At 46.9% G+C, this 14,378-nt stretch overlaps 1 protein-coding gene and 1 long non-coding RNA gene across 23 annotated transcripts in view; one reads left to right on the top strand and one right to left on the bottom strand.

Moving 5' to 3' along the window:
- Window positions 1-3,655: 3,655 nt before the first annotated feature.
- Window positions 3,656-5,728, top strand: LOC143442963 (uncharacterized). Its single transcript, XR_013111588.1, has 3 exons — window positions 3,656-3,788; window positions 4,193-4,354; window positions 5,525-5,728. It is a non-coding gene; the product is annotated as an uncharacterized LOC143442963 (long non-coding RNA).
- Window positions 5,729-13,619: 7,891 nt separating this feature from the next.
- Depdc5 (DEP domain containing 5, GATOR1 subcomplex subunit) overlaps window positions 13,620-14,378 on the bottom strand; it is a 120,154-nt gene continuing 119,395 nt past the window's right edge. For 19 of the 22 annotated variants that reach the window (XM_034508703.2, XM_076938266.1, XM_076938265.1 and 16 more), the window contains one exon: window positions 13,620-14,356. In XM_034508703.2, the coding sequence (XP_034364594.1) occupies window positions 14,064-14,356 (293 nt within the window). In that variant the 3' untranslated portion in view covers window positions 13,620-14,063. The remainder of the gene's footprint in view (window positions 14,357-14,378) is intronic. The other 3 variants (XM_076938276.1, XM_076938277.1, XM_076938278.1) reach the window with 1 other exon arrangement.

The following is a 14,378-nucleotide window of genomic DNA, read 5'->3' as shown; positions in this document are numbered from 1 at the left end:
ATCCTTAGCATGCCCGAGATGCGTTTTTTTTTTTTCTCCCGCCCTGCTTCCCCAGCGTCATCCTACCCTTGTGCACAGTTGTTCTTCTCTGTGGAGAAAGCTCTCCACCAATATTATTTCAGTTAATCCTACCTCAGCCCTCGGTTCAGTGGTTACTTCCTGAAGGTTTCCCAAGCCTCTATGATCAGGTTAGTTTGCCCTGTGACAGGTTCTCCTGGCACCACACCTCCCTTTCTTTTCTTTTTAAAAAAAATAAGTTACGTTTTTATGCTTATGGGTATTTTGCCTGCACGTATATCTGTGCACAGTGTGCATGCTTGGTTTCTGAGGAGGCCTGGAGTGGGCTTCAGACCCCCTGGAACTGGAGTAATAGACAGTTGTGAGCTGTCATGGGGGTGCTGGGACTCAAACCCAAGTCCTCTGGAAGAGCAGTCAAGTGGTCTTAATTGCTGAGCTATTTCTCTAGTCTCTGCCTCTTATTTTATTGTATTTGTAATAATGATGTCATACCATAATATGTTATTATTATTATTATCATTATCATTTTGTTTTTTTGAGACAGGTTTTTTTGTGTAGCCCTAGCTGCCCTGGAACTCATTTTGTAGACCAGGCTGGCCTTGAACTCAAAATCCACCTGCCTCTTCTTCCTGAGTGCTGGGATTTAAAGTACATGCTACCACCACCACCAGACTTTCTGTCTCCCATCTTAAGTAACAGAAAATTTATTTTCTCTAGATCACACATAACATGTGGTGAGACTGGTGTTAAAATACAGGTCTGTCTGAATCCAAAGCCAAGATCTGTAAGCAGTCCCCACATGTCTGCATAGTAGGCATTGGCTGCTGGGACAGCCCAGTCAGTTGCTGACTGCCTACCTGCAAAAAACTTAATATTAATCAGTTAATTTGTTTTTTTAAATAAGTTTTTGTTTTGCTTTTGTCTGTCTGTCTGTGTCTTTTAAGACAGTCTCACTGTGTAGTCCAGGCTGGCCTGGAACTCAGAGATCTACCTACTTCAGCCTCATCAAGGCATGGATTAGAGATACCATGTTTAGCTGACACCAGTGGAAACATTCCAGTCTACACTGTCTCACTGGTTATAACAAGAGCAAGTAGGTTCTTCTGTATGGCCATCTGTCAATAATTTACAGCCAATTCTTGCATCTCCCTTGTGTAGAATCCTCTCCAGGGGCCTGCAGAACTGAGGGTGTTAGGTATCTGGAAACTAGCAAACCTGTGTTCTCATCCCAGCTTGGCCACTTTCCTCAGCCAGCAAACTTCAAAGAAGAATTAAATAGGTGATTTTGACAAGCAAGGACATACAACCATCAATTCCTGTCACCCTGGTTTCATAAAAGAAAGGGCAGCGTGACACAGAAAAATGTAGGACAGACAATCTCAGAATTAATTTAGCTTTATAAAAAGTCCCCACGTTGTCCTGGTTCTCATTTCTCCATGTCCCAGTGTGGACTCTGTCGGAGACTGGCCCAGGTCTACAGAACCTCTGCTCTAACCCAGTAAAGAATGTGTCATCAGCCAGAAAAACCAGAACGCAGTGCTCCGGAGTCAGGAGGGTTCATCCTTCCCCTGATTTAAGAAGGAAGGAAAAGTAAATGTGTCTGGCATGCAGACAGGAGGCTAGACAGACTTCTCGGTCACACTGTAGATTCGTGTCCAGCTTTGATCTCTGCTTGAAGGGGCAAGTTTTTCTCTCCTTTTATAATGCCATGGATGCCTGTGAGAACCAAAGACCACATTCTAGCAAGTAGAACCTTCTGAAACCAGGATAGCTATTCCAGCCTCATGACTGGATGCCTATGAGAAAGCCAAGTTACTCTTGCAAGGACAACACATTATTCCCTTGGACTTTTCTCACCAATCCACTCATTCGCTTATTAATTCATCATTTGCTGTTTACCATAGTGCAAAATTCTGTGTCAGTGAAGGGAAAGAATGAGTTGGCGTCTGCTCTCATGGAGTTCAGTCTGTGAGAGGCACGTTCAGTTGAAGTAGGGGATCAGTACCACAGCACAGATCACATCTCGTGTGATGGTTAACATGGATTGTCAAGTTCCAGGGTCCAGAACCATTCAAGAGACGAGCCTGTGGGCATACGGATGAGGGAAGTTCTGATTTAGGTTAACTGAGGTAGGAAGACCCACACCGTTTGTAGGCAGTGCCACTCCATGGCTGGGATCTCAGACTGGATAGAGAGGAGGAATCGAGCTGAGCAGCAGCCTTCTCCACTTCCTGACTGTGGATGCGAGGTGACTAGCTGTCTCAAGCTCCTGCCACCGTAATGCCCCTGCCATGACAGATTTTACCTCAAACAAGGGGCTGAAGAAACACTTCCCTGTTGCTCTGTCACAGCAGTAGGAATAGAAACATGAAATGAGAGGACCTCCTGGAGTCACTGGATCGCAAGGTTAAGGGATAACGATGAGGCTGAGATGGAAGGAAGAATGACAAAGCCTGACTCTCACACAGAGCTGTGATGAGACCAGTGTGACTGCAGAGGGATGAGCCATAGGGAAAGACTATGGAGCTAAGGAGGATCACATCCTCCTTATAAGTCACCAATGGTGTACTTGCTGGTTAAAGACCCTGGTACTTCTGTTAAGCAGATTAGGGAAAGTGATAAAATGTGATAAAATGTACACGTTCTTATTTCTCAAAGATAGGGAAAAATAATTGCCCCTTTAAGAAAAACTAGGGGCAGAAGAGATGGTTCAGTGATTAACCTGCTGCTACTCTTGTAGGGGGGCTGGATTCGATTCCCAGCACCCACATGGTGACTTGCAACCATCTGCAACTCTAGTTCCAGAGGCTCTGATGCCCTCTTCTGACCTCCAAGGGCACCAGTTATACATGTGGCACACAGGCACACATGCAAGCAAAACATTCATGCACATAAAATAATAAATCCAAAAAAAAAAAAGTTTAAAAAAGAAGTTAAACAGACGGCAAAGGTAATGTTGATAATGATTTTAAAATGGTAACAGAGTTGGATGTGATGGCTCACACCTGTAATCCCAGCACCCGGGAGACAGTGGGAAGAGAATAAAGTACAAAGCCAGCCTGGGCTGCTGAGCAGGATGCTGTGTCACAACAACAAGCTAATAATCACAATAGAGTCAACATCACCAAACACCTCATCGTGTGTTGTTGCAGCTCTGACAGTCCAGGAAGTAGCTCTGTAGACCAGGCTGGTCTCGAACTCAGAGTGCTGGGATTAAAGGCGTGAGCCACCACTGCCTGTCTTTTTTTAATTTATCCACTCTTTAGTTTTCATCTCACCTCTGTGAAATAGGCACTGCTGTTGTTCCCAAGTTATAGTTAACAAAACCGAAGCACCAAGAGGCTAAAAACTTGCCCAAAAGTCCCACTCCCTGCTTGGTTTGTTTTGGGTTTTGATGTTAAGCGATTGAGCTCAGGGCCTTGTACACACTAGGCAAGTGCTCTCTACTGCCAAGCTACAGTCCCAGTCCAAGAGATTACCCCCTTGAAGAGTTTACAGGCCAGGATAATGCTGTCCTTTTAGAGACACTGAACTAGAGTAGACTTGTAACTCAGGCTCTTTTTTAAATCTTTTTTTTTTTTTTTTTTTTTTTTTTTAAATCTGTGCATGAGAGAACAGGTCACAGCATGCGTGTGGAAGTCTGAGGTTGGGGCTTGCCCTCTACCTGGTTGAGGAAAGTGCTCTTCTAGTTTCTGATGTACTGTGTGCTCCAGACCAATGGCCTGCAAGCTCCAGGTGATTCCCCAGCCTCCACCTGCCACCATCTTGCTGTAAGTATGCTGAGATTCCAGATGCATGCCTCTGCAATACAGCAAATGCAGAAGGACCAGTTTGGTTGGGAGGGGAGGAAAGGTCGATTACAATATGTTTTTGCTAATGGATCAGATGAGGGGGCTGAGGGAAAGGGAAATGTAAGATAATTCCGAGGCTTTCTGCCTGAATAACTGGGTAGATGATGGTATGGTTACTAAATCGGGGAAGACTGTGGGAGGAGCAGGCTTCAGGAGAGCTGGGGGCGGGGTGCACAGCTAAATCAAGAGTCATGTGGTAACACATATGAGTTTGCTGCTGTTCCTCCAGGATCTCTAGTGAAGGGCCGGGGAAGCAACTGAACCTGGAGGTAGGTTAGAGGGAAGCTGAACCCCAACCTCAGACAAGTTGGTTCCCCACTCAGGTCTCTCAGTTTTCCCTCTATACGCCATGGCCAGCGAGGTCATTCTGCAATGCTTCTGAGGACTGGCAGCCACCCCCACAGCCACTTGCCAGAAGAAGAGACCAAAACTCAGGGCCATCGCCAACAAGTGAAGCCCCAAAGTCAACAGAACACAGACCAAAGGTGTGTTCCTGGCTGACAGGCTGTGTGGGCAAGGTCACTGGTACCTGGAATAGAATCTAGACTATAGCACTTGCCAGTAAGGTGCCAACAATTCTTGGTTGTAGAGGGCAGCTGGTACTGACCCAGGCATGATTTTGCATACTTGTGATCCCAGCAATAGTAGGCTGAGCCAGGAGGATTGAGGCTGTTCTAGGCTAAAGAAAGAGATGTCTCAAAGTATGACAAAACAAATAGTTAAACAACCAGCCACCACCATCAGTACCATCATCATCATCATCATCAACACACACACACACACACACACACACACACACACACACACACACACACACCACTTGAGCTAGAACTAATCAGGGCAGCAAGCAGGGTCCCGCACAGCTCCCTCCAGGAATACCTGTGATCCAGAGATGTGAGCTCTTTGCTTTATGGAGATTGCCTCCCTGAATCAGGAGAGGAAAGTCAAGGTGGCTCTATGCTTACAGACTAATGTGCTCTTGCTGCTGGTCAAACTTCAGGGCTCCAGTACTGTGCAATCTGCACAGCATGTGGTTGCTCCTGAGTGAGGAGTTGGCACAAACTGACTAGATCATGAATTAAAGCCCAAGGCATATAAAGAGAGGAGTATCCTGGGAGAAGGAAAAGGGGTCTACCCATCACCTTCTAAGGTGGACCTTGCCACAGTTTTAAGCCCATTTCCAGTCTGTACTGACTTAGTGTGGTAGGGATATAACATCAGGGAAATACTACACCACACAGCAAGTTGGACCAAGGTATCTAAACCCATGGGTAGCCCTGGTCTCTGTATCTCCTAGAATCTACCTCCAGAGAAAAGCAGGCATGTTAGTAGCAGCATTTGGAAAGACTGCTAAACTGTCAGCCTATGCCCCATCCATCATAAACCAAAGGTTCTGCTATTAGGTTCCTTTAACATGGCTACCCCAGGCTAGGTACTTCCCAGGCTAGGTACTTCTCTGCCTTTACCCAACACAACTTTCCAGTAGCCCAGCAAGAAGGGAGAATAAATTCCTATTGAAAAGAGGCCAGAGGAGGATTGCCTGAGTCCACCTTACTTCCTTCTCCTGAAGATATACAACTATGTGTCATTTGATGGTCTTGGGTGATGAGGTCTCACTTCTTCCTCCTCTGGCCCTCACCTCTTCCTCTCAATAGGAGCCACTAGGTTTCCTGCCTCAGCGTCTCAGAATCTTCATAGACAGAACATCTCTGCTCCCAGCATCTGCTCTTTTCCAACTCTGCTAACCACCAGGGTTCCAGGAAAATGGAAGAAGACAACCCTCAGCCCCAGCATAGCTTGAGGGCACATCCAACCTCACAACCTCATTGGCCTTTGCAACACTTTCCCCAGTTATAATTCACAACTATAAAAATAATTACTGTATATCTTGTTGTTGTTTGATGTCCTTCTCCCATTCTGTATCTACAAAATGTTGTGTAGATGGTTGTATACATGTGCATTGTACCTATACATACACCTTAGAAGTTGGTGTTCCTTTTCTACCAATCTTCCCCCTTTTGCCTTAAGACTGCTAAGTGCTCCTATCCATTTAGTGGCCTTTTCTGTGGGAGCCACAGCCCAGTTTCAGTAACTGAGTGAACAGCTTCAGCTGGGAATGCCTGGATCAGCACAGAGAGCGCCTGCTCACCTGAAAACCCGTTGCCCCGGCTGAGCAGCGGTGAACTCAGGACTCAGCAGAGTCCGTTGGCCCTAAAATTCCTCCTTACTCACAGCCTTTACAGTACTGGGTTGTTCACTCTAAACCCCTTCAGCTCCTCTGTAGACTAGAGACCAGACATCTCCCTGGCATGTTCACAGGAATGCATTTCTGTCTGGGAGCCACCAATGAGTTCTGTGTCTCCTTGCTGCTTCTGAGGACAATGGGAATCTAGGTGACATTAAGTGCCCCCCCCCCCCCAAGAGACTAGTGGTCAGCTCTAGGGTCAGTCACCACTAACATGGCTCCCAGAAAGTTGCCTGGATCTGGTCTGCGAAGGTCCCAGGAGAGAAGCAGCCAATAGGAGAGGCTCCTATGACAGTGGAAAACTTGTGCGCAGTCATGGTAGGGTTCCTGCAGGACAGAACACATACTCGCAGGGTTCTCAGTGGCATCAGTGTCTCAAGCTGCCAGCAGAATCTCATCCCAGGTCCTCTTCTGACTCAGCGTTTGCATACCAACTTTCCTTCTGAAAGTTAAGGGTGGGGCTGCCCGGCCACTGCTGTGAAGAATTTGAGAATATCGTTCTCTTTCATACGAAGACATCAATGACTAGACACTGTGAAAGCTGCTCCTCTGTCAGTTATCCTGGGAATCCAGAACAATGCCTCATGGATTCTCCTCTGTGTGCAACAGAAAGCTATTAAGAGGCATGTATTGATGAGAGAATGGCCAGCAAATGTGTGGGCAGTGAGTGAGTCAATAAACGATACATAGATCCATCCCTCTCTGCAGAGAGAGGTTGGCTTCAATTCTGCTAGGAGACAGGGGCTTGTATTGAGTCAGGCCTCTCAGAGTCTCAATCATAAAAAAACTGATTTAAACATTTAGTTATTGGGGTGTTTCGAAAGGATGTAGGCTTAATGAGTCCAAAATATGTATGGAGGGATGTGTATACCCAGCCCCCAGCCACCAAGCTGGCTTCACCCTGTCATCTCACCAGGCTGGCTCCCAGAGACTGCTGCCCTCCTAGTTCTTGCAGCAGATACTGAGGGGTGAACGGGCTTCCCTCTTGTCTCCTGAGAATGGTTCCTCTTTCACTTCTGCTTTGAGGTGAGACGCATCCTGTGCATCAAGCTATGCAGGAGTGCCCCTGTCCCTTCAGCACCACATACCCACAGCAGGTCTGTGTGGTGCCCAAGAATAGGAGGGACTATCCCTGACCACAGTGCGAAAGGTCCAGCCCCAAGCCTTGTCCTCCCTCCCTCCCCAGGAGGCTGCTGGCCATGAAAGCTCCCCCAGGGCTTTTCCTCCCCTTTGCCTGTAGTTCGTCCTCTCTAGGGAGGAGAATCCTGGGGCTGAAGCTTGCTCTTTTCTGCCATGTGTGTGCTCAATTTCCTCAGGCAATTCATTTGCTCAAGACTCAGTTTCTCCTGTGAGAAGTAAGGGTCCTATCACCCAGCTAGCTCCCTAGTGTTGTCCTCTGGGCATGTATATACTTCTCTGGGTTCAGTACACAGGCAGCTCTTGCTGTTCTCTTTCTTCTGCTTTCTTTTTCTCCTTTTCTTTTTCTTCTGTCTTTTCCCAACCTTCAGACTGGTTGGTGGCATTTGAGGTTCTTTATGCCCTTGCCAGACACATTCAAAATGGAGCATTTGGCTCCCAAGGAAGGCATATGCACAGCATCCAGCTTGGGCCGGGGGTGTAACTCAGTGGCAGGGTGCTTGCTTAACATATGTGAGGCCCTGGGTTTGAACCTCAACACTATAAAAAAAAAAAAAAAATTGCAAGCACTCTGTGCCACCCAGACAGCTATACAAAGCTCACTCTGCAAGGGTCCTCACTATGATCCCTTGAAGGACACCAGAGAGGCATCACCCCAGCCCCAGATTTAATGCATCCCATGGTAAACACACTGCTCAGGATTGCACAGGTAGCTGGCAGGAACATTAGGAAGAATAGCAGTGACTTGAGCAGGGCGTGGTGCTACATGCTTGGAATTTCAGCACTCTAGAGGCAGAGCAAGAAGATTATGGGTTTGAAGCTATCCTGGGCCTGAAGGACCTTGATTCAATTAAAAATAATAATAACAGCCTGTGTAATGGCTCGATTCTCAGAGCCCTTCTCTCCTAGGTCCTCAAACCAACTCTCCTTTAGTGATATAGTGAATATTTGATTATTCCCATTTTGTTACCATGGAAACAGATGCAGATCAGATGGATGGGGTGAGGGGAGGGAGGGCTGACACAGGATCACACCATGAGGAAACAAAACACTGAACTTGGGAGCAGGGTTTCTGGCCTAAAGAGAAAGGGGAGGGTCAAGAAAGATGATTCCCTGCCAGTCCTGGTTCCTGCCCCAGAGTGTGGCTGAGATTGTTCAATCAGGATCAAATTTGAGGCTAGGAACAGCAAAGCCTGAGAGACGAGTGAAGCCCCGCCTACCTAGTATAACCCCAGAGACAGGTTGGTCCAGAGCTCCCAGACAATGGCCCACTTGTCATTCCAGGTGGTACCCTGGAACTTGAAAACACTGACCCCCTCTTTTGTAGATCAATCATTGAAAATGCAGGCTGGGCAGGTCAGGCCAGAACACTCCCACTACCACCCAAACACACACACACAGCTTTTCCGATTTCAGTCTTTAGCAATCTCACTTCCCCATTTCCTACTAGAAGAGCTTCTTTTTGAGAACCCTTACATTGTCCAAATGTAATCAAGTTCCCTCCTGTTTCTGTGGCACTTTACCCAGTGCAGACAGGCCTTTTCCACAGTGCCACAGCTGCTGCTTTGTCTGTACTCCAGCTTCTAGTGTCGGCTGAATAAATGAGTCCATAAAAGAGCTCCTACTTTGTCAGGTAAACCTCCAGTGGAGGATACATGGATGAACAAGGTGTGTTCTTCGCCCTCCACTAGCTCTGAAGAGATAGATAAACATCAAGAACAAGGAATGTGTGAGAAAAACACAAGAGCCAGGCCTTGGCATATGAGCAATGACCATCACCAGGAGCCTACATTGGCTCTCCTTGTAACTTGCTGTGTAGAAGCAATGGTCTCAGTCACTCTGCCCTAGCAATCTAGCAAAAGTGCTCACTATGGGGCTTTGGGATTAGAGCTGCCATTAAGGAAGGACTCAGCTCTTAGTGTCTCTCTTCTACTGGGGGAGGCCCATCTATGTGAACTCTTTTGTTTTTTAAATCAGATCAAAATGCTTGGTTCATCTATGTGAACTCTTTTGTTTTTTAAATCAGATCAAAATGCTTGGTTCTTTCTCCTTCTTCTCTCCAACTCCCTTTCTGACAAGGTCCCAGATATGTAGCCCATGCTGGCCTTGAATTCTTGAACTCGAAGTAATTCTCCTGCCTCAACTTTCAAATAGCTGGGACTAAAGCTTCACTCTTCTGTGCCTGGTTCACTTCATCTTTCTGGTTTGCCTGTAGTAGGACTTTTGCTACTTTGTTTCTCTTGTCTGTACTTGGGGACCAAGGACTCACGGTTTGGAAAGGGACAGGACATTTTACCTTGAAAAGAGAATGCCTTTTGAAGACAGCACCTCATTGTACACTTCTAGACTGCAGGGAGGGGTAAATTGTAGAACAGGAGTCTAAAGGGTTGGATAGACATCAAAAGGTGTTAGGAAATCTTTCTCTCGGGATGCCATGGGTTTAAAAATAATTGTTTTGTCTCTTTGGAGACATTTGAGGAATATTGGATGGGAGGAAATGAACTTGGATCAGCAATTCAAAAGCACAGTGCTAAGAATCAAAGTTCTAGTGGCAACTGCCACAGGCTCCTGTGGCGCTAAAGGTTGAGGGTTAACTCTACAGACAGCATAGTTACAGGAGAAGGGAGAGGTCTGCAGTCTCGCAGTCTCCATGGTTTCTTGCAGCCAAGTGAGGTCAAAGGAGAATCCCATGGCTCAGAGGAAAAGGGGGTTGCAAGGAATCTCACAGACCCTCTCCATGTCCTTCTCTCAGTGGTTGAGACCCTCTTCTTGGAAGAAACATGAGTCAATTAATCAGAAACAGATGACTCTGCTGACACCAGACGGAGGTCAAATCTGAAGGCTGTAAGACCTGCTTTTGGCACATGCTCTTTGACAAGCAAAAGCTAGACTTGGAGAGCACTCTCGGCCATGTTTAGGACAAGCACATGGCTGTAGTTTTAGGAGCTGCCTGAAGCTCCTGCATGCTGAATCCAGCAGCTGCAAGCCCGGGGGCAAAATACGCAGGGTCCTGGGGGCTGGGGAAAGTCACCATGGGACTCTGTGTGGGAAGCTATGGCCCTGTTACAGGATGCCTGTGTCTGCAGGACTGTACCACACATGAAATCTTAAGTTCAAGGTGAAAGGGTTGGCCCAGTGCACCATCAGGTCATGCTATCCCACAAAACAGCCAGCCTGGATTCCTTTCAGCCATATGGCCTGGCATCTACCTCCAGAGGCCTTCCTTTTACCTCTTCTCGGGCATGTGTCAAGTACAATGAGCCTAGCACACAGCAAGCACTCAGGAAGTAGGTGACTATAGAGAACTATAAATTGGCTTGTATTCTGCTTCTTTTCTATTTTCTATCCACTTTAGCAAACTTTCACAGTTCTCAATATATTTTATTTTAAAGTTTTCAATTAAATTTATTTGTGCATGTATGTATAGATGTGGACACACAAGTACCACAACATGTGTGCGGACATCAGAGATTCTTTCCACCATATGGGTCTGGGGAATTGAACTTAAATCCTCAATGGCAAGCACCTTTATTTATTGAGCTGTCCTGCTGGCCCCTTATTCCTTTTAATGCTGAGCTTGTTTTTAAATATATATGTCAGAGCTGGGGATGGAATCCAGGGACTTAGACATAGTTGGTGTGCTCTTCTGTCCCAGAACTTGGTTTGTTGATCAGGCTGACCTCAAACTCACAGAGATCTGTTAGTCGTTAGTTTCTGCCTCCCTAGCACTGGGATTAGAGTCCTGTGTCACCACACTAACCTCAGGGTTAAGGTTCTAACACATGAGATCTTAGTGGGGACACATTTTAGACTGTAGCTCTCCTGAGGCAAGGCTCTGCTGTTGGGCACCAGGGATGGAGGGAGGTAGCCAAATCGCAGGGACAAGCTGTCTGTCTGGCTAACTAGGTGCTGATGGAGAACACTGCGTTGGAATCTGGAATACTAGAGAATGCAGGAACTGGAGCTCAAGGTCAGGAGCACCTCAGGACCAGTTGATAAGCAAGTGACCCAGTATTCAGATTCATCAGTTGATTCTCTGCCAGATCATTCTCTGTCTTCCAAGTTACCTCTGGAATATGACAAAAACTGTATGTGAAGGGGCTATTGGTTTCACAGGATGGATAAGGACCACATGAGATCACATGATCTGGCTTGGCCAACAGTTGCTATGACCAGCACTATCAGAGGCTGGCATGGAATTCTGAACATGCCTATCTGGGAAAGCGAGAACTTGAGAGATTTACTGTCTTCTCAGTAGTAAGTTCTTAATTGTCCTTTTTGTTTGTGTGCGCATGCTTATTTGTTTGGGACAGTGTGTCTCCTGAAGTGGCCTCAAATTCACAGCAACCTTCTTCCCTCTCCCTCAGTCTCTCAAGTGCTGTGGTTACAGGTACAATCTACAAAGTCCAGCTGTACCTCCCTCAATCCCCCAGCTACTCTGGACAGCTCCCACTGACAAGAAGACTGACAGCAAGGAGGAGCAATATTCACGGGAAGAAAGTGGGGGGGGGGAAGCTAATTTTTTTTAGGCTTGCTTCCTATGAATCACACTTTCACACATTAACAGCTTACTCTCTCAAAAGCTTCACATGTAGGAGCTGGGGACATGGCTCAGCCAATAAGAGTACTTGCTGCTTTTGGAGGATCCAGGTTCACTTCCCAGCATCCACATGGTGGCTCACAACCATCTAGACTCTAGTTCCAGGGGATCTGATGCTCTCTTTTGACCTCATGATGCACACATACACTCATAGGCAAAATATTCATACACAAAAAATAAATCTTTTTGTTGTTGTTGTTGTTTTTCGAGACAGGGTTTCTCTGTGTAGCCCTGGCTGTCCTGGAACTCACTCTGTAGACCAGGCTGGCCTCGAACTCAGAAATCCATCTGCCTCTGCCTCCCAAGTGCTGGGATTAAAGGCGTGCGCCACTGCCTGGCCACAAAAAATAAATCTTAAAAAAACCTTTACATATAAGACTTAATATATGCAGAAGATTTGAGTTGGTTAAGAGTCTGGTTCGAGAGAATGCACAACTCTCAAGGCAGCTGTGAAAACAGCCCACCAGGCAAGACAATGCTTCGTTTTATTTCTGTAATGGTGTGAATTGAGTCCAGAGCCTGGTGTCTATTATGCTGGCTCTGATCGGCATCTCCAGCACCATACCTAAGGTTTTTGGAGTCCAGGTAGTCAAGAGAATTCTAAGTGGCAAGTCTAAATGGAGTGGAGCTGCCTGTTTGTTTTTAAGATTTATTTTTGTTTTATGTATATGAGTGCTTTGCTTGCATATATGTATATGTGGATATATGTATGTGTAGCACATGTGCGCCTGATACCAAAGGAGGTCAGAAGAGGGTGTGGCCCCTGGAACTCCAGTTATGGATGGTTGTGAGTGATCTCATGGGTGCTGGCACTGAATTCAGGTCCTCTGTAAGATCAGACAAGTGCTCTTAACTGAGTCATCTTTCCAGCCCAAAAGTGAGACTTTTTGAGACAGTCTTACTGCAAAGCTCAGCTTTGCTAAGAACACACTATGAAGGCCAGCTTAGCCTGGAACTCCATAATCCTCCTGCCTCAGTCTCCAAAAACACTGGTATTACAGGTATAAGCCGCTATACCCTGCTTGTAGCAGTTTTAAAAAAACAAACAACAAAAACCCAGTTTCCCAGGAGAGCACAGTAGGATGAACCAAAGAGAAGTTAGGTTTCATAGAGATAAGAGACAGACAAGGAGGGCTGGACCTGGACTTATCCACAGGGCTCAGGAGAGGTAAAGGATTTGAAAGCTGCTAAGAAGGTACATCAGTCGGGGGTGTGATTAGCTCTAGCGCACGAGCAAGCAGTAGCCACGACTACCAGGTTCTCCTCTTAGTTTGAGGTCTTTGCCTTCCCTGAGCAGTCTAGAGCCAAAAGCTTTCTCTGGACCTGTCAGAAATGCCATGTCTGCTCTGCTGAGTTGTACATCCACTTAACGAGGCATATTTCTGACAACACAAGCTTAGAGCTTCCTACTGTACTGTACTGTACTATCTGATTAGTAGTCCTGTCCAGTAGGATTCTTGTTCCTGGCCAAAGACTTTTTAAAAGAAACCTATCGCAGTGGTGGCGCACACCTTTAATCCCAACATTTGGGAGGCAGAGGCAGGTGGATTTCTGAGTTCGAGGCCAGCCTGGTCTCTACAGAGTGAGTTCCAGGACAACCAGGGATACACAGAGAAACCATGTCTCAAAAAAAAACAAAACAGAAACCTATCAAGTCAACTCAGAGCCAGACTCAAGACCAGAGGTCCTGAAGCCCTCTGGTCACCTGAGGTGACCAGACTGGTCTGGCTTTCAGCCATGGTGGGACTGCTGCTACAAACAAGGCTGGTAACAGACACTGTGTGTGGGGCTTTATTCGTCTCTGCTATATACACATATGTACAGCTGGTGTGAGCCAATGGTACACTATGTCACAGAATTATCTTATACACACACATTCTTGGGCAGAAAGCAGGAGGTTCTGTTCCGAATATCCCACTGCTGGTGAAGGAAAAGGACCCTAATGGAAGCTGCCTACCCCATTCCCAGACACTGACTTCCTCCCACAGACAATCTGTGCCTCCCCCTGCCGTGGGCACATGATGGCGAGATCTGAGTGGTGGTAGCGGCATCAGCTGCTTCGTCTTTCTCCTCACTCATACTTGTGCAGAGGCCAAATATCAGCAGTGGCCCCACTCACTGACAGTAGCAGCCTGACACCTGATGCCCAGAGCCTAACTGGAAGGCTGGCTCCAGCATACCCACAGCCTCTCCTAAGTGGAGTAGCCTGGCTTCATGGAGCACTGGCATGCATCTTCTCCAGGCAGTTTGTCCAGAATGTGACCAGTCGGTTGTCACGGTTGATGCAGAAATCCGTGAAGTCCTTTAGCAGCCGATCGGCAAACTTCTCATCCCCTGTGGCACTAGAGCGCCATGTCTTGGTCAGCATGGTGTTGTAGGCCCAGTTGTAGCCAACCCGCTCCTCACAGAACATATTTTGGTTGGTAGAGCTGGTAGAGTTTCGTCGTCGCCGCTGCTGCCCAGAAAACTTGCGTTTGGAGTATGGCAGCTGAAGGAATACTGTTCCTGCAGGCAGGGAGAGACCGAG

The sequence above is a fragment of the Arvicanthis niloticus genome, chromosome 7, assembly GCF_011762505.2.
Source record: "Arvicanthis niloticus isolate mArvNil1 chromosome 7, mArvNil1.pat.X, whole genome shotgun sequence".
Taxonomy (NCBI): Eukaryota; Metazoa; Chordata; class Mammalia; order Rodentia; family Muridae; genus Arvicanthis; species Arvicanthis niloticus.
Note: the sequence above shows the minus strand (reverse complement) of the source record. Positions and strands in the feature narration are given on the sequence as shown.